The sequence below is a fragment of the Lipophrys pholis genome (assembly GCF_963383615.2).
Source record: "Lipophrys pholis genome assembly, chromosome: 22".
Classification (NCBI taxonomy): domain Eukaryota; kingdom Metazoa; phylum Chordata; class Actinopteri; order Blenniiformes; family Blenniidae; genus Lipophrys; species Lipophrys pholis.
The window spans coordinates 16123649-16145984 of NC_137644.1; the positions used below are offsets into that span (position 1 = coordinate 16123649).

Here is a 22336-nt window from a genome sequence, read left to right on the forward strand (position 1 = left end):
ATGACGACTTTGATTTTTGACTTTCTGAAGCACACAAAGGTTTTTTTGTTTTTTAACCTCCGGAAAAAAAATCTAGATTTTTTTTTTGGAGTCTTTCTGAAGCACATGATGTTTTGTTTTTTTTTAGCCTCCGAAAAAAAAAATCTCGATTTGGATTTTTGACTTTTTCTGAAGCACACAAAGGTTTTTTGTTTTTTAACCTCCGAAAAGAAATATCTATTTTTTTTTTTTCTAGAAAATCTCGATTTTTTTTTTTGAGTCTTTTTGAAACACACAAAGCTTTTTTTGTTTTTTAACTTCCGAAAAAAAATGACGACTTTGATTTTTGACTTTTTCTGAAGCACACAAAGGTTTTTGTTGTTTTTTAACCTCCGGAAAAAAAATCTAGATTTTTTTTTTGGAGTCTTTCTGAAGCACATGATGTTTTTTTGTTTTTTAACCTCCGAAAAAAAAAATCTTGATTTTGATTTTCGACTTTTTCTGCAGCACATGATGTTTTTTTTGTTTTTTAACCTCCGAAAAAAAAAATCTTGATTTTGATTTTCGACTTTTTCTGAAGCACATGATGGTTTTTTTGTTTTTTAGCCTCCGAAAAAAAAAATCGCGATTTTGATTATTGACTTTTTCTGAAGCACATGAAGGTTGTTGTTTTTTTTAACTTCTGAAAAAAAAAATGACGACTTTGATTTTCGCGTTTTTCTGAAGCACACGAAGGTTTGTTTTTTTTAGCCTCCGAATTTTTTCAAGAGATGCCAGTGGGGAAAACCAAGATGGCGGTGTTGCGTGCGCCGCCATATTTAATTCTTGGTCGCCGCCATCTTGAAATGGTGCTATGCGGAAGCATGGACGGAAATGACGGAAATGACGCAATATGACGCGCCGGAAGTGACGTATGTAGAAGCCGACCCACAGGATGTGACGAAATGGACTGAACGTGAAGGAAGATACGTACACGAAAGCCGACCCACAGGAAGTGACGTGCGGACCAAACATGCAGGAAGTTACGTCTTTGTCCCATGTGTTGGTTTATTAAAAACCTGTTTTATTTCCACAAGAAAACTTGCTAAAGTAAATGTGGGTTGAAAAGCTACCTTCTCACTCCTTCAACCGCATCACTCAGGCTGCCAGCATGGAGCCAGACTCTGCTCTAGCTATGATGGTTGCCCGGCTAGCTCAGTTGGTAGCGCATGAGACTAGTGTTCTCTAGGTAGTGGGTTCGTGTCCCACGCCAGGCGCCACCTTCCCGTTGGCTCACCAGCTGCAGAAAGGTTCTGAATTGGTGCGATGTGATCTTGGTGACAGTGCTCAAACTGTCACCCAGAACTGGACATGAGCCATGAAGCAACTTTAGCCACTGACGTCATTCTGCCTTTTAAATATGGCGGCGACCAAATACAAGTATGGCGGGGACCGTAAACAAGTATGTCGGCAACCACAAACAAGTATGAAGGCGCCCTTACGCCGCCATTATTTGATACCGCACTGGCGGGGTTTCAATTTTGAGAATAGTATGGCGCTGGCCGTGTGCCATTATGGCGGCGACCGCTAAAAACTATGTCAGCGCCCGCAAACAAGTATGTCAGCGCCCGTAAGCCACCATCTTGATACCGCACTGGCGGGGTTTCTACCTGCTACCTAGGCTCTACCTGCTCGCTACGCTGCATTCAGGGACTGTCGGAGAAATGAGCGACTCCACATCAAGCACTGCACACCTGGAGATTTCAAGCCACACATTATTATTTTAGAGCTACAATTGACGATAAAATATAAAGCTCCAGTTAGTATTTTAACCATTATTTCGCAAATTCTTAAACATGTACGCAAAATTACCTCAATATCCGAAAACCGATATTTCAGACCACGTTAAACACTTACTAAGTCATTAATCCTGCTTTTCTAAAAAGCACCTGAAGGCAGCATGAGGCACCGAGGGCAGAGCAGCCAGTGAACGGCAAGTGAGTGGCGCCATCTAGTGTCCACACAGGTCATCAACGAACTGCGTTGCTTTAGGAGCTGGACTCCGTCACATCTCAAGCGGCTGAAAAATGAGAAATACGAGCAGTTGTCGAAGACGTTGTCCTTCTTTCTTCTGATTGTGCTCTGTGAAGTTTTAATCAGGTCTTTCCTACAGATCAGCTGTCTTACTCCTGACTGCTTCCTATTTAAACTCGCCACACATAAACTCTGGGGCCTTTGTTTGATTGTGTTTTGTTGTTTCGGTGTTTTGTTTGTAAGTTGTACATGTTCTCGATTATTCCATTGAATTTATAGGATAGACCTAAATAATCACTGGCATTGGCCTGTTTCTTATTTTGGTCATTAAAAGTGAAAAGTATTTTGTGTCGATCCATGAACAAAACTAAACTAATCGTTTGTTCGTTTCACTCCATGGTGTGTTACAGCTGACCAGGTTTATTCTGTTTCTTGTTTGTTTATGGAGTCTTTTCAAGGACCATATACAAAAAAACACTAATCTTTGTACCAGATTTAGCCGGTTGCCGGTTTCCTTCTGCAGCCCCCACACAACATTACAATACATATTACAATGAAGCCTACAGTAGCATCAGCAACATTAACTATAATCATTAGAGTTCATCGCCTGCTTTCCTAAAATTCACACAGAATACTAAATAATATTCTGTAATATATTATACAAACGACACAATGGACAATTTAAAGGGACTAATGGAGACACAGCTGGTTTTCAGGTTTAGAGAAAAGGTGTTTCAATCCGCAGACGACGTCAGACTGTCAGGAAGCTGATTCCAGAGTTTAATAACTTTAAATGAAAAGGCTGTTTGTTCAAAGGTGGAAGATCTTTTGGGCACACTTTCTGTGAGCCGTAGCGGAATGTTCTGGTCCTTCAGAGTAGAGGTTGGCTTTATTTATTTAGTATATCAAATTAAATGGTCAAAAGTGAGTATTTTGTATTCGCTGAGAATATTAGTGATGGTAACGAAAGAGTTTTCTGTCCAGAACCTTTAGTACCTGATTCTGGAGAGAGCTGAGTAGTTTGAGTGTGTCTCATTCGCCTGAGACCAACAAGACAAACAATGAGTGACGTGTGGAGAGATCATGGCAATAAAGTCAGTGAAAGATGCCTCGATGGTCAGACTGTTCCTTGTGTGTCTAAATGAGGAGATATTATATTTAACTGAATTACATAGTTTTTTTAAATGTGCTTTTTGAAGCTCGGGCTTTGGTCCAAATGGACCACTAGATATTCCATTTCTGTCACGGAGTTTAATTTTGTTCCATTCACAGAGATATAAATGCATCACATTTATTTGACTTTGAAAAATACATTCCAACTGTTTTGTTTTTGGTTTATAGTTAAATAAAAAGTCAGTTGCTCATTTTGTCGATTGCTGAAGACAATTTAGATGCCACGAGCTCCATATCCCTCCCATGTATGTAGATGACAGCATCATGTGGTACATGATCATCATTTATGTAGATGCTGAACAACAAGGACCCCAGGATTGATCCTTGTCGAACCCCAGTTGGGCAGGGCTTCATGTGGCTAATGAGAGCATTGCACGCGCTACGATGATCTGGACATTATGTAAAATTGAGTACGGTACACGTTCCAACCACTCCCGAGGGAGTATGTGGAGTCGTTCCGTGTTGAGAAGCAACCCAAAGAGTACTCTGTCACCGTGTACCCCTTCATCTGACTACAAACACTACAGTCCGCACACATTGCGCCCGATCTGACAGATTTGACTGCATCCACTGCAATGTCTCTGTGGCAGTGACGCGCGCCACTGTCGGGTTCACCCACAGAGGCTGGACTTTCCAAAACCATTGTTCAGCAGAATTCACCAAGCCTTGGATTTTTCACCCACGAATAGAGAATGTGAGCTGGGATTAAAACGTGAGACAGGTTAGTTTTACCCTACTGATGATGTGTTGTAAGTAATCTTACTTCCATAGCTTAAAAATGTGCAGAAATGCAGTCTGTGGTACGTTTTGATGTTAGAATGGTCAAAATTTAATAAAAAGTGGAGAAGTCAGCCAAAAAAAACACACAGAAGATGAGAAAAAACATTGTGTGATTTCTTCCAGCATTCACACAATTCTGTATAAATGTTTGTAAAAAGACTGAAAAGGAGGGGCGGGGTTTCTTTTGCCATTTTTGGTTGGGGGCGTGGCACAATTTACATATGACATCAGTGTGTGACTCACTTTGGATATGATGTGTGGAGAAGTGGCTAAGATCCCAACATGAAAGTTCATAACACCAAAGTAATGTCCCCCCTTTGACTTTGATGATCAAAGCAGCATACGGCTATTTAAGACGCAACTTCAACAGGAACTTCACACTGACTGTTGATTCTAAACGTCAAAGGAGCTTTTTTCTGTTCGTGGCAACTTCACACACAACTATCTCCAGGGCAGATATTGTGACAGCTACATAACACAAAGTGTCTACTGACTTAGAAGCAGCAGGGATAGTATTTCTTTTAACCTACAACACCATCGTTGAGCGATTATCACCCGGGCAATTATTGTCATTTGTTTGTGTGAGTACTCGTTGTGAGAATTGTTTTCATTTTAGCAAGATATTCTTGCTTCACTGTAACTAATGCAAGAAATGAAATCGTCAACAGGGTTGAAGCAACAAGCAAGTCGACCAGAAATGCAGCGCGCGCTAGATAACGTTAACGGCAGTGAGTCACGGCAAGTCAAGGACTTGCGTGAGGCTATGCGCCACTACCGCACATGCAGCATGGAGACGCTTGCAGAATTCAGCAAGTTGAACCATCACTTCAGCAGCTTGAAGGAGGAGAAGGAGAAGCTGCTGGAGGAAAAAGAGGTTTGGAGGAGCCAGGTCTCTGCTTTAGAGTCCAGAGAACAGCAAATGGTCTCTCAGCTCCGTGAGAAGGACCATCTCCTGAAGAATACGCAGGCGGCGCTCAAGTTGAAGAGCCAATTTCTGAGCGACAAGCAGGAGGAGGTCCAGGAGATAAAACGACTCCTGAGAGAGTCACAGGAGGAGGTCCAGGAGAAGGATCGACTCCTGACAGAGTCCCAGGAGGAAGTCCAGGAGAAAGACCGACTCCTGAGAGAGTTCCAGGAGGAGGTCCAGGAGAGGGATCGACTCCTGAGAGAGTTCCAGGAGGAGGTCCAGGAGAGGGACCGACTCCTGACAGAGTCCCAGGAGGAGGTCCAGGAGAGGGACCGACTCCTGAGAGAGTCCCAGGAGGAGGTCCAGGAGAAAGACCGACTCCTGAGAGAGTCCCAGGAGGAGGTACAGGAGAAAGACCGACTCCTGAGAGAGTCCCAGGAGGAGGTCCAGGAGAGGGATCGACTCCTGACAGAGTCCCAGGAGGAGGTCCAGGAGAGGGACCGACTCCTGAGAGAGTCCCAGGAGGAGGTACAGGAGAGGGACCGACTCCTGAGAGAGTCTCAGGAGGAGGTCCAGGAGAAAGATCGACTCCTGAGAGAGTCTCAGGAGGAGGTCCTGGAGAGGGACCGACTCCTGACAGAGTCCCAGGAGGAGGTACAGGAGAAAGACAGACTCCTGACAGAGTCCCAGGAGGAGGTACAGGAGAAAGACAGACTCCTGACAGAGTCCCAGGAGGAGGTCCAGGAGAAAGACAGACTCCTGACAGAGTCCAAGGAGGAGGTCCAGGAGAGGGATCGACTCCTGAGAGAGTCCCAGGAGGAGGTCCAGGAGAGGGATCGACTCCTGAGAGAGTCCCAGGAGGAGGTCCAGGAGAAAGATCGACTCCTGAGAGAGTCCCAGGAGGAGGTCCAGGAGAGGGATCGACTCCTGAGAGAGTCCCAGGAGGAGGTCCAGGAGAGGGACCGACTCCTGAGAGAGTCCCAGGAGGAGGTACAGGAGAAAGACAGACTCCTGACAGAGTCCCAGGAGGAGGTCCAGGAGAGGGATCGACTCCTGACAGAGTCCCAGGAGGAGGTCCAGGAGAGGGATCGACTCCTGAGAGAGTCCCAGGAGGAGGTCCAGGAGAAAGATCGACTCCTGAGAGAGTCCCAGGAGGAGGTCCAGGAGAGGGATCGACTCCTGAGAGAGTCCCAGGAGGAGGTCCAGGAGAGGGACCGACTCCTGAGAGAGTCCCAGGAGGAGGTCCAGGAGAGGGATCGACTCCTGACAGAGTCCCAGGAGGAGGTACAGGAGAGGGACCGACTCCTGAGAGAGTCCCAGGAGGAGGTACAGGAGAAAGACAGACTACTGACAGAGTCCCAGGAGGAGGTCCAGGAGAGGGACCGTCTCCTGAGAGAGACACAGGAGGAGGTCCAGGAGAAAGACAGACTCCTGAGAGACAAGCAGGAGGAGGTGCAGCAGAAACAGAAGCTGCTGAAAAGCTCCAAACAGGCAGAGGAGACCTGGACGGCAAAGGAGGAGAAATGGTTGGAGAACCAGAAGAGGACCTCACTGGACATCCAGGTTCTCATAAACCAGATCATCAAGCTCAATGACCTGGCCTCCAAGACTGACAGAGAGAAGAACAAGATGAAGAAGACAGAGGAGAAAGCACGAAAGGCCACCAAGAAGAGAGAGAAAGAGAGGAGAGGGAGGAGTGGAGAACTGGAGATGGAGGGTGTGTCCCAATAGTCCCTCATCTCATCTTCTGTATATTTTTTTGATTGACTTTTCCTCCACTTTCTTAATAAAGTGTGGCCAAAACTTACCACAGACTGCATTTTATCATTTATCATAGTTTCTTCAAAACTGCATTTTACCTCTTAAGCGAAAATTATGTACAGTACTAAGATGTGTCACTTTCTATATGCGCTCTGTAATCTTTATTTTTGCATGCAAGAAAGAAAATCTGGTCGCTCCCTTCATACATTTGGCAGCCACACAGAGAAATCCAAGATGGCGGACATCAGGAAGCCAGACATTGAAACTCTATTTTGGCCATTATGGATTCCCCACTGGCAGCCTCTCAATTTTTTTCTTCTTCAGCGGCCCTAATACTCTTCCGTAGATGACAACTGACTGTGTTTATGAACTAAATTCTGTCCTGAAGCATCTTTTCACCACTTCATTAAACCGCCTGTAATGCATTTTGAGGAAGCAGTCACACGCGCTGGCATGTGGATGGACGGATTTTGTAAGAAAAAATTTTTTTTCCACCGTGAAAAATATAATCTCGACTTTGATTTTCGACTTTTTCTGAAGTGCATGAAGGTTTTTTTTTTTTTTTTTTTAGCCTACGAATTTTTTTCTTCAGTGGCCGTAATACTCTTCCGTACTCTTCTGTATCAACCAGCTACATTAAAATAGATTTAATAAAAGATGGGGAAAAGTTAAAAAAATTTTATTTACAAATATAACTTCAAAACACCACTAGAGGGCGACAGATCTCCTTTTAGAGCCAGTCAAACGTTCACCTGAAGCTGTTAAATATTGAATTATCCTTCTTCTCTCACTTCTTTCTTTTATATCAGACATCTCATCAATTCATCAGCATGTACGTTTGTGGGCTTTCTTTTAAATACAAAACTCCTCTAATCACTGTCCTATCATCACATTTAATACGTATTTTGTAGCTTGACAGACAACACAATACTATAACAAAAAACGACCCTGAGTAAATATATACAAGCAAGAAGCCAACTTAAAAATATATATATTGATAGGAATAGTGTTTATTGATAGAATTGTTTAATGTAGTTGTTCTTATACTTGAATAAAATCTAGACCATGTAATCTCCTTCAATACCTTAAAAAGGTGCTTTCTTTTACTTATTTTTTTAAAATGCAGTTAATGCAACTGCCTTCGTTTGTTTTTCCTCTGACATCACTTATTCAACATCCTCGTAAATATTAAAGCAGCGGATCAGATTTTTTTTTGCTTTCAATAAAACGGAAACAGACTTGAAATGCATGATACATTTAATGAGTAATTCAGTGACGATGATAAAGGCAGACCACCATGATCTCGGTGTAGTTTCCTGCAGTATACGAGTTCCACGTTGTGCTATCATTCATTTTTACATCAAAGATCCTGGCGATAAAAACGAAAACATTCATTCACTAAATTTACATCACAAACATCCAGCTCCAGTTCGACAGTCGTTCACACCGGGAGGCAGGGAGAACACCGTTGTGCTGTGGCTTCAGAGCATAAATGTCCATAATGGCAACAATCCACTTAAAGTGAGGAGCTGCAAGTTGAATCCAGCTCAACTTCTGCGTGTAACCAACAGCTCTGCAGCTCCACTCACTTCCTGGTCGGAGCAAAATAAACAAACAAAAACAAAAAACTTCCGTGCCTCTGCAGTTTGGTACATTCAGAAAAAAAAATGGATATCAGGGTCATAATGTGTGTGGCATTACTCATATATGAGTTCCTTATATCCAGCTCACACAAACTGCACCGTCATTCGTTTCTCCATAAGAGCACTGGTCTGGAGAATCTAACTGATTTTAATCTGATTGACATTCACATCAGTTTCAACTTGTTTGAAACTTCTCTTTTTTTGGCTTGTAAAACCCTTTCAGCAAAGACTTTCCTCCCCTAGTAAAATAAATGCACATAAAAGTGTAAATCACAATTACCTGTAAAGTCACAGCTATTTAAAATGAACCCAATACGACCTCGGTATGGACCGGCCGCTGGTTCCAATTCTGATAGCTGCAGTTTTCAGGTAGAATCAATAATACAACTTGACTTTTTTTTTTTTTTTTTTTTTTAGTTTTAGCAAATTACAGTAAATTCTTCAATTCCTTTGTCCTCCTCATGATCTCATTGACAAATTTCCAGTCCTGTAAACGTATTTATTGTGGAGCCGCAGCTCCGATGGGTGCTTGGTGCCCCAACAACCGTGTGAACATTCAGTATGTAAACAGAATTACAGAACTCGAAATTTTCCACCTAAGGTGAACTTTAAAATACGCACTTTAACGAGTCCGCCTACGTATGCTAAACAAAACATGTTCTAACAGACATGATGTTTTCTACGGTGGCGTCAGTTGAAGACGTCGCCGTCCTGCGTGGCGATGAGGCGAGACTCGCCGTGGTGCAACGTGAAGAAAGACTCCGGTTTCAGTCCTTTCTGTTCCAGCGCCTCTCTCAGACGGACCGGCGGCTCCAGGTAATACTGCAAAGAGGCGGGGGAACAGGTGTTAGTCTTTCAAATTGACTTTATTCATTAATCCTGCTGTGTTTTATGCTTTAATCTGTATTTCATGGTTTCTATTTAATCCTGTGGGGCGTTTTGAGAGTTTTTCCTCTTTAAGATTTGAATGATATCACAATAATGTCATACTTTGGGCCATTTCAAATGTAATAAAGTGAATATCATAATAACTTGCCAACAAGGTAATGAACAAACATCTGAATTCAGTTCTGCTCTCGGTTTGTGGTTCTAATTTCTGTCAGTGTATCTTTGCTGGCACGAAGCCAACGACTGCGCTGCTGTATGTTAACTTCAGACATAATCACACAGCTTAACAAAACAAAGATCTTTGTTGAACTGATTCTAGAATATAAGAGTGTCGAGCATTTATCAAAGAAATGTGTCAAGAGGCAAACGTTCCGGCATAAAACTGCAAGATTTTAAATGACTAACTATTACATGAAAGTCAAACTAAAGAGGCGAGTTGTACGTTTAAAAATATTAATGTTGTCTCATCTCAACGTGTTCAGCAGGGAAATAAAGCTGAGACTAAAACTCTCTTGAATTAACATATTTTGTGAATTAATCTGAATAAAACCTTCTTGTACCTCGTACGCGAGTGCAAAAGTCCCCCAGTGTATTGCCACCGACTGTTTGGCCTGCAGGTCCTGGTGAATCTGAACCGCCTCCTCCGGATCGACATGTTGACCTTTCATCACATCCCTGAAAGCAACAGACCAAACATCAATACTGGTGAACGTTTCCGCGCTGCGATACAAGATACGCAGGTTCGATGTCAGAGGAAATGAACGATCTGTCGCGAGCCGACTGATTTGCATTCGGCTGTGCAGATCTACTCGATAAGAGACGCTTTGTGTGAAACACCTGGGCAGGTAGGCTCCGATAGGAATGGCTGCCAGGTCAAAGGGTCCAAAGCGTCGCCCGATCTCCTGGAAGGACGAGCAGTAACCCGTATCACCAGCGAAGAAGAAGCGGTGGTCCGGACCCAGGATGGCCCAGCTGCTCCACAAAGACTGAGGAAAGGAGAGGAAGAGGATTTAAAAGACTGAAATAATAAAAACATACATGTTTATTCCAGTATTTGACATTATAAGACATAAAAGTCTTGTAGAAGTGACTGAATCAATCAAGGAGTGAAAGAGATTTAAATGTACAGCATTTTGGATTGAAAGACAAATATATTAGAAGAAGAAGAAGAAGAAGAAGAAGAAGAAGAAGAAGAAGAAGAAGAAGGAGGAGGAGGAGGAGGAGGAGGAGGAGGAGGAGGAGGAGGAGGAGGAAGAAGGAGAAGTTCGTCGTGCTGGGGGGATGAGAAGGCAACTACAGGTGAATATAAAATAAATAATGTAAATAGAGTTAATTCCTCCATCAGAGATGATTGTAAAAAGATTTTTTTATGAGAATGTTTTGCTAAATTCTCTCCATTCCACCAGTAATTTAAAATCCACAAACCAAATAGAGATTTTGTCAAAAAAAATAAAAAAAATCCATTAGAGCATGAAGTTTTAAAAGCCCGCTATATATGAGTCCGGCACCTTGCAGTCGTCCAGCGCCGTGCGTTTGCTCCAGTGCTGAGACGGGGTGCAGACGAATGTGACGTCGTCGTGGCCCGGAACGCAGTTCTCCTCCCACCAGTCCAGCTCCATCACGTTCTCACAGCCCATCTTCACCAGCCAGTCCATCAAACCCAGGGGCACGAACCTGAACCACACGTCAACACATCAACACGTCAACTAGTCAACACTACTGCTGTGTCCAGTGATGTAAAAATGGCCAATAACATAATACCTGTAAATAATGGAAATGTAATAACTTGCCAATAGTTTAATAAGATATTTGATGCGACACTCAAGCATTTCCTTCCATTATTGACTTTTTTACATCAAAAACGGCCAAAATCATTACATTGTTGACCGTTGTTACATTTCTAGTCGTTACAAACCAAAGAATTATTTAAACATTTCATTTTAATCAGAATTGAATCATGGCGGAAATAAATAAAAAAATACATTTGCAATTGTATTCCAACAATTTTTTTTATAAAGCAGTGTGAATCAGTGACGATACGAGCGTGGCCTGCAGGTTGCACGTACCAGCGTAGCTCCCCTCCGAAGCGTGCGTTGAGGCTGGACACGGACCCAGTGTCCAGGTGATCGTAATGAGAGTGGCTGATGACGACTGCGTCGATCCTGGGCAGCTGTGGGGAAGAAGGCCAAACTGATAAAAGGTCCATGTTCTCCTTATTGGACAAGCCACAGGGATAGTAGAGGTACTGAACCTGTTCCACGGTGCAGGGCGGGCCCCGGTACCTTTTGGGGCCCATGAACTGCAGCGGCGACGCCCTCTGGCTGAAGATGGGGTCGGTGAGGACGTTGACGCCGTCCATCTCCACCAGGACTGTGGCGTGGCCCAGCCAGGTCACTCTGAGACCCGGGCCGGACTCGGAGAGGTCCGGGTTCTGGATGAAGTACGGTTCTAGCACCGGGAGCTCGCTGTCCAGGGCCTGAGAGAACCCAGGGAGAAGATGAGAACCAGCGAGAAAGAAGCAAAACGAAAGTCTTTTAGTTTCTTCTTTAAACTCAGTTTTTCATGACGAAACACTTTGTCTAATTTTACTGCTCGAGCCGCGTCTCCACTCCAATTCACCCCGAGCTGATGAGCAGGCGCCGGAGGGGTTCAAACGTTTCAGCTTGAAAGCAGCTCTTGAAGCCGGTTAAGCCTCGACTGAACTCAGCCAGGTTTCCAATCGGGGGTAAAAATACAGTGTGTGTGTGTGTGTGTGTGTGTGTGTGTGGGGGGGGGGGGGGGGGGGGGGGGGGGGAGAGGCGACAAAGGGCAGCGTTTCTACGATGAGTACAGGCGGGGGGGAAACTGAACGTCAGCCGACAGAGTGGCTCACGCTTCAAGCGGCTTTGATATCGTCATTTTAGCGCCGCACAGTTTCATCGGACATATCTTTGAGAGCGGGACACTGATGTCAGAATGGTAGTTTACTGCTGATTTTATACAACCGGTCTGACACATATTGGAATGAAAGATGTGATTTATCAAAAATGTGTAAAATAACTACATTATTCTGAAGGAGTGCAGTGGAGGTCATTTACTCCAACGTCACCGTTTTAGACGACACTGCTCTCAAACATGTAAATCGTCTTTTCCCTGGGCTCACAAGCAAAGCTGGACGTGGATTCCCTCCTGCACAGCTGCAAAGCATTGTGGGATTAATCCACTGGTCGAATTGGATGATACTGATGTGGAGAGGACAATCTAATCTCTCTCAATCATAAAGGGTTCAGAAGAAAGGGATCAACAGAGGAACGACTCACCTCTTTGCTTGTCGGTACATTGCTGTTGTTTTTATCGAACAGCAGGAACCTGAGGAGCAGCGGGTAGGAGGGAAACTGCCAGGTTGGCCATGGGTTGGTCCAGCGGCCATGTTTGTCTCGGCAGGACTTTGTTACTTCCTCCTGCAGTCAAAATACGCGAGACCATTTTCAGTGCGGAGTCTTAATGTGCTCCTATGCAAGGCCTCGTAAAACACAGAGGAAAGGACTTAAAGTTACTTTACCAGAATCCACACGGGACTGAGGACCCAGTTTTAGTTGTTGATGTACGTCTCTAATACATTGTCAAAACCTTTCTAAAGGAAATTCGTCATTACACTCATACAAACATGCATTTACTGCATTTTAGTTTTCAAAACAATGGATGCAAATCCCAGTTTTGACTACGGTATGATGGTTTTTTTGTGTATCGGTTAATTCTCCGTGCAGAAGTGACACTATGAAGTATATTTTATAGATTCTTCTCTGGTGTGTACCTCCAGCCTGTAGTCCAGTCGGAAGCTCTTCCTGGAGGAGCGAGAGGAGCTGCTCTTCCTCGGCGTCAGAGGATCCGCCTCCCCGCCTTCAGCGCCTCGCAGAATGCCGCCTTCCTGGTGCGACGGGGGGGCAAAACAACAGAGTTCGTTCCTCCAGAGCACTCAAGCTCAAGAAAAGAGCGACCGATAATCATCAAACTCCCACGTGATGCAACTACATTTCTTATATTCCACATAATCAACATTTCCAAAGCCCTTTTCTCCTCATTACACACAATAGTTTGTTGCCCGAAGCTAAAAAATGACGCGGGGCAAAAACGCAGCAACAAATAAAGCCTGGGGTCAGATTGAACACTGGACACTGAGGTTCTTATGCAACTTTAGTTGGACTTGGCAGAGTTTACCTTCACAAGTCAGCATGAGCACATAACCCGTGCAACAGACACTGTAAATAATCTGTTTTTCAAATCACACTGAAAACACATGAAATTCCCAAATTACTTTCGGAAACATGCTTCGACTTCAACACCGCCGCTTCCGACGTGACGGGTGGATTATTACCTCCATGAAGCCTTTGGGGTCTTCCAGAGCCGCTCTGCCTGAAGACGATGGCTTCTCCATGGCCTTACCGCCTCCAAACCTAGAATACACACACACACACACACTTTAAACAGCCAGCGCTTTACAACTCCGGGTATAAAACCAGGAAATACCTCACCTTTCTTCGGTTTAACTCATCACGAGATAAAGTCTAAGTGGCGGCCATGAGGAGGAGCGTTCGGATTCTCTATAATCTAAGGAAAGGAGGCTCAATGCTTCCTATAGAACCTCCTCTAGCCTAGGAACCACTGATGCTTCCTTTACCACGGGAGACCACATCATGCTGCCCCACAATTCCTTGCGGCGACAACATTTAAAGGGACCCCGCTCATCCGAGCATTCGGGGAAACTTACGACGACTCAGAGCAGATCATGTAAGTTACCAAAGCAATAAAATTCCTTGAACAACTTTAAATCATCTAAAACCCAAATCCCAACTATGGACGTCATGCGGATGTTGTAAAACGACCACAGTGAAGTAACGTTTTTGTGCAGCTTATTCTCAGTTTGATTGGTAATTTATTCACCTGGCAGCAGTTTCACTTTAGTGCCTCTTTTCCTTTGATTTACATTCAAACTTTGTGATATTTGAGATTATATCAGCGGTTAGAGCCACAAGGCAAAGTGGAAGAAAAGCACTTTTTGTCGTCCATTTTAGGAATTTTTAAAAGTTTTTTCACCACAACTGGCGTCACTAACTTTCGCCGCCATCGGAGTATTATTACGCCACCTAGTGGAAGTGCGGTCCGATTGTCAAAACAACGTGATCGCCTTTCCTTAACTCCTTTAGAACGCCTCCTAACACCTTTCCTTAACCGTGTGATGTCATCCACCGGGTTAAGGAAAGGTGGATAGGAAAGGAGATAGGAGGGACTATTTGGAAGCACCCCATGACGTGCGTGTGTGTGTGTGTGTGTGTGTGTGTGTGTGTGTGTGTGTGTGTGTGTGTGTGTGTGTGTGTGTGTGTGTGTGTGTGTGTGTGTGTGTGTGTGTGAGTGTGACTGGTTTTGATACGGTCAAAAACTGACTTTTTTCTACTCAGTACTGAGTTTCAAAAAGACTTAAAAAAGTATAAGAACACACAAAATACCCTCCTCAATTACAGTCACTCAAGTAAATGTAATTCATTACTTTCCACCTCTGCCAACAAGAGAAGGAACTAGTTTGACGTTTATTATATTACTATTATGGCAACATAAAAAACTCTGAGCCTCGAGTTTTTATCATATTTAACTCCTTTTTTCCCGCCATTTCCATGACATTTTGACGGGTTTCAAGTTGATCTGCACGACGTATCACACATTTACTTTTATCGCGTTTTCAGCAATTCAGTATACAGAAAAAAATATATAATATAAATGTGTGTCTTGCAAGTGAAAAATGTGCTTCTTATACTCGATGCACGGCTGGTGGCCACAGGGCAGAGGTCAGTCACACAAAAATGGAAGAAAAAAGAAGACGCTGCTGTTTTCCAATGAGTGCTGGTGGGAATTACCGAGGCGCATGTGACGGAGGAAACTGAGCAGAAAAAGCAGCCCGGGCACAGCTGGGGTCAATTAGGGGCGAGAAAAGAACAAATCCTGAAGCATAAAGACAGTATCGTCTGCTTCATTGGTTGTATTCATCACAAATTATATTGTTAAAGGAATACTCAACATTGTCGCTTGGTTTTGCTCGATGCTTTAGCCTTCTTGGTGAAAGTGACCAGACACGACCGTCAGGTAATATTATTAGTCTATTAGCATAGCTTCGCATCAAAATTGGGAGCAGAAACAGAATTTAAGCAAAAAATCATGTGAAGATCGCAATCCGACTGTAATTAAAACTCAAGTGTGAATCGTGAGTGTAGAACTCGAGCACGGAGACTTGATAGCAAATCTTTTGACTCCTTCATTCTCATACATACTTGAGTGTTTTTAATAACAGCCCTTCCTTATCCTGCTATTATCCCCAGCGATCAGGGTGCAGCACACACCCTCACTAACTCCACCCACCACACCTGGGGTGGTTTTAACCTGCAGCTACACCTCACCTCACCCAACAGCTGTTAAAACTATTGATTTTAGAGACGTGGAAATCGATAGTGGATCCCGTGTCTTGCGGTGCACTAACGCAGCGTCGTGGGCAGAAAAATAAAAGGCCTGATGTGCACTTTGTCCTCATGGGGGGGACTCCATACATTAAAGCTATGGCCTGCTGATGATGCACTCAGCCTCATGAATGGACTCGCCACACAGACAGCGGGCGAACAATGGAGCTCTGTGGAGGACGACCAAAACAAAGGTCTGTGCGGCGCGGCAGCGTGCCTGATGTGCTCATGTAAACACCAAAACACACACCGCTCCCGGTTCCTCCAGGTCGGAGGGCATATTTGGTGCGTCTATTGCTAAACTAACAAACGGAAATTGAAGTGAACACGAGAACATAAGAAAGACTGTTGTGATAACTGTTGAAATGGGGCATATTTCTTATAATATCATGAATAAAATACTGTTTGTCCACTTTTGCTTTAGCAAAATATCATCTAATTATCAGTTATTACATTTATCTGAAAAAAATGTGTTTGAATATAAGCACTGCACACAAAAAACTACTGCACGTGATCATAAATATACTTTAAACGTACACTCGATAAGTGTAATAAATCATACAGTGTGCCCCTCTCTGTAAATAACATCCCATTGTAGGACAAACTATTAAATACTAAAGGCAATCTTTAAGAGCGGGTGACCATTTTTAACTAGAAATAATGAAACGCGTGTTGTTTTTGGCCGTTTCACACCACTTTTCAAAAGATAAGTTTGTATAATTGACATGTGACCTTTAAGTCTTGAAATGCAGAAATACTTTCTGTTAAAATTTAAACTTTACACATTATTGAGGGTTGTATACATGGTTAAAGAACTGGATCTTGATACTCGGTGTAGGATAAAACATAAGTGATGATGTCAAATTACCTTTGCAGGAACACCAGAGTAGAAAAACACTGGTTCTTGTTTATTTTGTGGTCCTAAGAGGAGTTTGTTTTGCCTTTTTCTTGACCATGTCCATCTGCAGTTTGACCACATTTGTCACATGCACAGTGCAGTTTCTTATACATTTTCCAAACGTTATCACAAGGACAGATTTACACTGGAACCTTCAGTGGCTGCACATTACTTGGCTGCAAGACAAAAGATAAAAAAGATATTTATAAAAAAACCACACACACAACAGTGTGAGAGAAAGTGAACTAGTTCCTGCTCACTTTGAGACACAAGACACAGGAAATCTTTGCAACACAATCTGAGTCAACACCCTGTCAAACAGGCCACAGAGAAGCAACAACAAAGGCATTAAAAGCAACACATCGGCTAGAAGAGCGTGTCCTGCAGGGGCAGATAATGGTGACAGCGGGGCAGGAGAGATTAAACTGCCCCCGGATCAGCCTGCAGGCCACCTCGAGCGCCGCTCCGCACGTTTATACACGTTTAATTATACAACTTACCTGTGGACTCGCGCACACCAGAGCTGCTTTCCTTAACGAGGGGTCGGGTTTGTTTGTTGCATGAGCGTCACGCGCGTTAATCCGAGCTGGTGGTGTGTGTGTGGGTGTGTGGGTGTGTGTGTGTGTGTGTGTGTGCGTGCGTGCGGGGGGGGGTCTCTTCACGAGGAGCTGCTGCACGCCGCCGCCGCGCGCGACTCCACGGCCTCGTGCATGACTGCAGCGCGACGTGACACCGGGAAGCGGACGGTATAGTCGGTGGTGAGTAAGAAGTAAAGCAGAAAGCGGCGGGGAGGAGGACCGGAGGAGGAGGAGGAGGACCGGAGCTCCGTACCAGCTCCGTCTCTCTGACGTCGGCGCTCAAAGCCTCGCGCCACGTGACCACGCGACGCAACACAGCGGGCTGTTTATAGATAACACTAAAACTCTCCCGCTGCAACATAACGTGCTCCTAAACACTCAGTTTGTCTGCGTGTCCTCAGTTATCACCAATAACATTTCACTGAACGTGACTTTATTTCGATTTGACTGGATTTGTAGCGGCTCTCTTGCTGGTCAGGGGCGTTTCGAGACGGTTCGGGGGCAAGAGGCACCACCGTGGGCAAGGGGCACTGCAGCTCACTGAACGTTATTTTTACGTATTTCCATTAATTCCCTGCAGCTTGCTTCACTTCACATGTTTGCAGACATGTTGCATCTTTCCTTCAGCTGGAATAGGATAACACATTTTGTTTATAGGCGCCTTTCAGGACACCCAACGTCAGAGTACCACAGTGAACATGTTGAAATGCAGTAAAATAATAAAATAAAATAGTCACAACATTCCAAAACATTTGGAGATTTGCAGTAGACCAGCATCAATAAGCATATGCTTGTTTAAAAAAAAGATGGGAGTGGGTTCCAGCGGTGGGGCAAACAGCTGGTGGTCATGTGGGATGGAGAGGCAGTGAGGCTGAGGAGTGTAGATGTGGGAGAGGTCAGTGAGGTGTGGACAAGCAAGGGAAGGGCTTGAATGTCAGCAGGGAGATTCTGAAGTGAATGCATTGATGAAGTAGGAGTCAGTGGAGTTTATGGAGAACTGGAGTGATGTGTTGTGGCGATGATTCTCCGAGTTTCTTCTGCACTCTTGATGCTCTAAACTCAAGGCAACTGTCTGTCTTCCCTACTCCATATTGAGGTCTTTATTATTCTTATATGGAACAATTCTCAGGTTAAAATATTGATATTTTCATTGTAATTACAAGGTAAATGACACAACATACTTGGTGTGATTATGTTCCATTTACACACATTTAAAGTTACTAATCATTCAGTATGTTATATGAGGTATGAGATCTGGAAATGTGGTGATAATGTTATAAGAATAAACTGTTTGTGAGTAGAAATGTACTTAAAATCTGTGTGTGTGTGTGTGTGTGTGTGTGTGTGTGTGTGTGTGTGTGTGTGTGTGTGTGTGTGTGTGTGTGTGTACTCACCCTGAGCTCCTCACCTGGACAGAGTTCGACCAGAGGAAACCCACCAGGCTCCTCAGCCGCAGCGGCACAGTCTTACACAACATCGTTTCCATTCAAACCGCTCACTTCTGCTCATATTTACGTGGGGGAGAAAAAAGTTTTAAAGTTTTTTTTAAAGTTTAAAGTTTTAAACGAAAGCAGCCCGAGGACACAAAGTTAGAAAAGTTCTTGCGGTGTTTTCAGTCACTGCAGGGAGAACAGTATTACGTCAACTTCCTGTAAGATGCGTTCACGGATCCTCGGAATTTCGGATACCTTACTTTCCCGTAAGCGTAAGGTTTGATTTTTAAAAGATCATTTTTACAGAAAAAAAATGCTCACGTTTAAGTAGTTTATATAGATTGTAGATATTGTAAATTCGCTTATAAAATCACAACAAAAAAACAATTGCACAATCAAGTAAGTTGCTGTGGAAACGTTTTATTAAAGCATATTGAGTTAAGTTTTTGGACACCTGTAGCTTTAACTGTATTCTCTTCACAGAAGTCCTTTATGCATTTATGACCAAAAGATTTTATTTATTTATTTTTGCCAATTTCCACCTAATAAAGATTGGACTCAAGCCGCAAAACACAGCTCATAAAGCAGTACATTTAGTTGCTATATTGACAAATGTTGCATTAATGAAACGTTAACAATGCTTAGAAACCAGGCGTATATGGAGGATTCTTAAAAGGATGTGCATAAATGTGCATTTTCGTTTGCAATATTAGGTTATTCAAGTGTGTATTTTTCATATTTGGCAATGATTTTTCCAGTGAGGCAAGACTGCTAAAAAATGTAAATAAATAAAACCAGAAAAAACAATGTTGATCTCACAGAACGACCTAATTCATTCATTTAAACTGAAAGATAAAGACCCAGAAATTGTTTAAAGTTAAAATTCTCTAAAATGACAGGCTGCAATTTCAAAATCATGGTTTTGAGAATTTTAAATCTCATAAATTGGACCACTATCAGTTATCATAAATATTCAAATGTCTTTGCTCACGTCAACTAGATTTCTCCTCCCTCCACTCACTTCACATACGTACGTGTCAAATCCTGAGATTAGAGCTGCTCTCCCAATCTGATGAAATTGTAATTTTCTTTTTCTGGGAAAACAAATGTCTGTTACAGTTCACTCACGCTGCATCAGGAGAATTTCTCCAGTGCAAGTCTAGGTTGTGCTTAGGATCCTTTCTATGTAGAGTTTGCATGTTCTCTCTGACTAGGTTTGGTTTTCTCAAGCATGCACCTCTAAATTGTCACAAAGCTGTAAATGTGAATGTGTTTGCTCTGTGATGAAGAGCTGAATGAAGAGGTACAAAAGATAGATGGATAATTATCAAGGTAAAATAGGCCCGTTTCCTCTTAGTGCAAGCCAACTCTCACCCTCGGTGTGCAACTCAGAAAACATACACACAAGTCTATAAACACAATCACTTTATAAAAACTTTTAACACCAGTAACAAAAAAAAAAAGAAAGAAAGAAAACAACATTTAGGAGTTTGATTTGGCAACATCCTCGTCATGTGAAGGAGGCGATTATCAAGGTGGAAAATCCTGGTTTCTTTTTGAGAAATGTTCATTTCTGGTGCCGGTTGTACAGCGGGACTCCCATCATGAGTGGTATTAAGACAACCGATGGAGACAACCGACATGAATTCCAAATGTTGATCAAACTAAAAGGAAATCTCAAAGTGAATCACTACGACGACTGAAGGCAGAAGCAGGACGCATCACTAAGTGTGCTTCGCTACGTTCAACACGTCCATTTGTCTTCCTGCACTTGCTTTTAGTGCTCTTTGTGGTCTCCGTCCTCCTCCAGTTTCCGGATCTCAGCCTTCAGGTGGTTGATGTTTTCTCTGCTGGCTTTCAGTTTGTCCTTCAGCTCTGTGATCTCTTGACTGGTTCTCTTCTTCGCTGCTTCCATTTTCTCTTTCGTCCTCTGCTCGAGCTCAGTGACTGCAGGGACGGAAAACAAATGTGAGGTGTAAATATTTCCATTATAAACAGCCACGTTCAGGGTTTGGGTTACATACACTCCGTCTCATGCTTGTACGCTCCCAGGGTGAGCTGTCTGGATGTCGTCAGCAGCTGCTGCATCATGGCTGTGGGATCCTGAAAGATCTAGAAATTACACAGGAAAGAAAGCAGTTAGGGACTTCAATCACTTACAAATAATTATTACATTAAATTTAAAATAATGCCGCCTGAAGAGTACCATTTCATCATAAAATTCAGAGACAACCGTCTTCTTGGGCATGGCACTGGAGTCTGACTGGAACAGCTTCAAGAGGTGGTAGAGAGTAACCTGCAAAACACACACGGATCAAGTTCACGTCCCTCGAGTCCCGCGTCCAACTAAATCCTACTTACGCTTCACCACACGCAAACTATTACACTAAGCAGCTCAAAATAATTATATAAAACATGTTCGTAGCAAAGCTGCACTTTGCTTAAAACTACTGAGTCTATTTGGAGCAGCTCTTACGGGTCTTTCATTGGGATCAATGAAAAAGATCTTGATGGTTATCTCAAATTCTCCCCAGCCCGTCTCCGTAATCTCATATGGAGGCTTGGTAACCACTGGAAGAAAAACAAACAAACAATGACACAATTTAGTTTTTTGTGATCAAAAAAACAAATTATGCAGGTCAACAAGTAGAGGAAACCCTAGATAACACCATGCACAAGACAAGCCTTTCCTGTGTTGTGTATTTTATTCTGAAAAAAATTCTCATGTGTGCACTATTTAAACACAGATAATTTAATCCAGATATGCGTTTGCCTCACATTATATCACAGTGAAATCTTCAAAGAACAATTTCAGGCAGATATAGGAGCACTCGGCTGTGGGCCAAACACAGCCCCTATACCCCATTTCCAAAATTCTCAGATTATCAACTTGACAGGCAATGGCGATCATTTTAAAAACATATCGGAAAGTTAGTTGCAGTCACGAGCTTTGAATGGTCGCAGTCCTAAATACATGTCAAATTTACTGATTGAATATTAAACATCCAAAACAGTAAACTCACCTCTCAGGGGGTTACCGTAGCTTTCATGTAGCTTGAACTGGATCTTCTTCACATATGCAGACATATCCTGGAGAGAAAAACAAAAACAAACAAACAATAACAATTCACATATAAATTCAATTAAAAGAAATCCAGCTGAAGTTTAAATACCATACCTCATTTCTGTATGGCTTCACATAAACAGACCATTGATGCGTGTGTCCATCCTCCTCCCTCTTCTTCCCGAAGTATCGGGCAACATTTCCAAACACGATGGGCTTCACAATAGTAACTCCCTGCACACAACAAACACAAGAGGCAATGAAAGGAAATGTTTAGCTTGTTACAGCAACGACACAAACGACTACACACACGTTCTCTGAATCTACGTCTCTGATGAGACATCCCTAGACGGCTATTAATACCATTGCAGGATGTCTTATATGGTGTCCAAACATCATAAACACGTTTACATTCAGAGAATTTCACTCCGGGGTTAATACAATATTTTCTATTGTGACGTTCCGTTACCTTAACGCGTCCGCCGGAATCTGGACCAAATTCAGTCATCTTTTTAAACATAGTACAGCGCAGGCGAAGCTAAAGTTATTCTGTAGTAATCTACAGTACGTTCTCGATACCCCCGGAGTCACCAGGCAGATATTAATGCTGCCATTTATCATCATAAAACAGACGTGTCTGTTTTTGAACCGCCATAACAAACAAGCACCGGAAGGGTCCGTTGGTCCGGAGGAAACGCAGGAGGAGGAAATAAAGGTTCCGGGTGAAACTGTGAACC

General features: G+C 43.2%; 2 protein-coding genes across 6 annotated transcripts; both read right to left on the minus strand.

Moving 5' to 3' along the window:
- Positions 1–7853: 7853 nt before the first annotated feature.
- napepld (N-acyl phosphatidylethanolamine phospholipase D) lies at positions 7854–18755 on the minus strand. Of its 4 annotated transcripts, none has more exons than XM_080491891.1 (10): positions 18497–18755; positions 13499–13577; positions 12938–13051; positions 12444–12584; positions 11396–11620; positions 11211–11314; positions 10653–10818; positions 9982–10130; positions 9705–9819; positions 7854–9078 (listed from the first exon to the last, which is right to left on the minus strand). In XM_080491891.1, the coding sequence occupies exons 1-10, from the start codon at positions 18586–18588 to the stop codon at positions 8947–8949; spliced, it is 1317 nt and encodes a 438-aa protein (XP_080348017.1). In that variant the 5' UTR covers positions 18589–18755; the 3' UTR covers positions 7854–8946. The 4 variants fall into 4 exon arrangements, with proteins under 4 accessions (XP_080348017.1, XP_080348020.1, XP_080348018.1 ...); XM_080491894.1 differs by having other exon boundaries at positions 18511–18753; XM_080491892.1 differs by lacking the exon at positions 18497–18755 and adding an exon at positions 17025–17391.
- A 1188-nt stretch (positions 18756–19943) lies between these two features.
- yeats4 (YEATS domain containing 4) lies at positions 19944–22288 on the minus strand. 2 transcript variants are annotated; one of them, XM_080491896.1, is made up of 7 exons: positions 22069–22288; positions 21714–21833; positions 21559–21625; positions 21012–21106; positions 20742–20831; positions 20560–20647; positions 19944–20482 (listed from the first exon to the last, which is right to left on the minus strand). In XM_080491896.1, exons 1-7 carry the CDS (start codon positions 22117–22119, stop codon positions 20313–20315), a joined length of 681 nt encoding a protein of 226 aa, XP_080348022.1. In that variant the 5' UTR covers positions 22120–22288; the 3' UTR covers positions 19944–20312. The 2 variants fall into 2 exon arrangements, with proteins under 2 accessions (XP_080348022.1, XP_080348023.1); XM_080491897.1 differs by lacking the exon at positions 22069–22288 and adding an exon at positions 21963–22055.
- Positions 22289–22336: the final 48 nt, after the last annotated feature.

Excerpts from the sequence above, each read along its gene's own strand:
- napepld (XM_080491891.1), bottom strand. The coding sequence starts at position 18,588 with ATGGAAACGATGTTGTGTAAGACTGTGCCGCTGCGGCTGAGGAGCCTG. Across the intron at positions 11,621-12,443 it reads ATGTACCGACAAGCAAAGAG|GCCCTGGACAGCGAGCTCCC; the intron begins GTGAGTCGTTCC and ends GGGTTCTCTCAG. Across the intron at positions 9,820-9,981 it reads ATCGGAGCCTACCTGCCCAG|GGATGTGATGAAAGGTCAAC; the intron begins GTGTTTCACACA and ends TGTTGCTTTCAG.
- yeats4 (XM_080491896.1), bottom strand. The coding sequence starts at position 22,119 with ATGTTTAAAAAGATGACTGAATTTGGTCCAGATTCCGGCGGACGCGTT. Across the intron at positions 21,626-21,713 it reads TGAAGCCATACAGAAATGAG|GATATGTCTGCATATGTGAA; the intron begins GTATGGTATTTA and ends TTTTCTCTCCAG. Across the intron at positions 21,107-21,558 it reads CTACGGTAACCCCCTGAGAG|TGGTTACCAAGCCTCCATAT; the intron begins GTGAGTTTACTG and ends TTTTTCTTCCAG.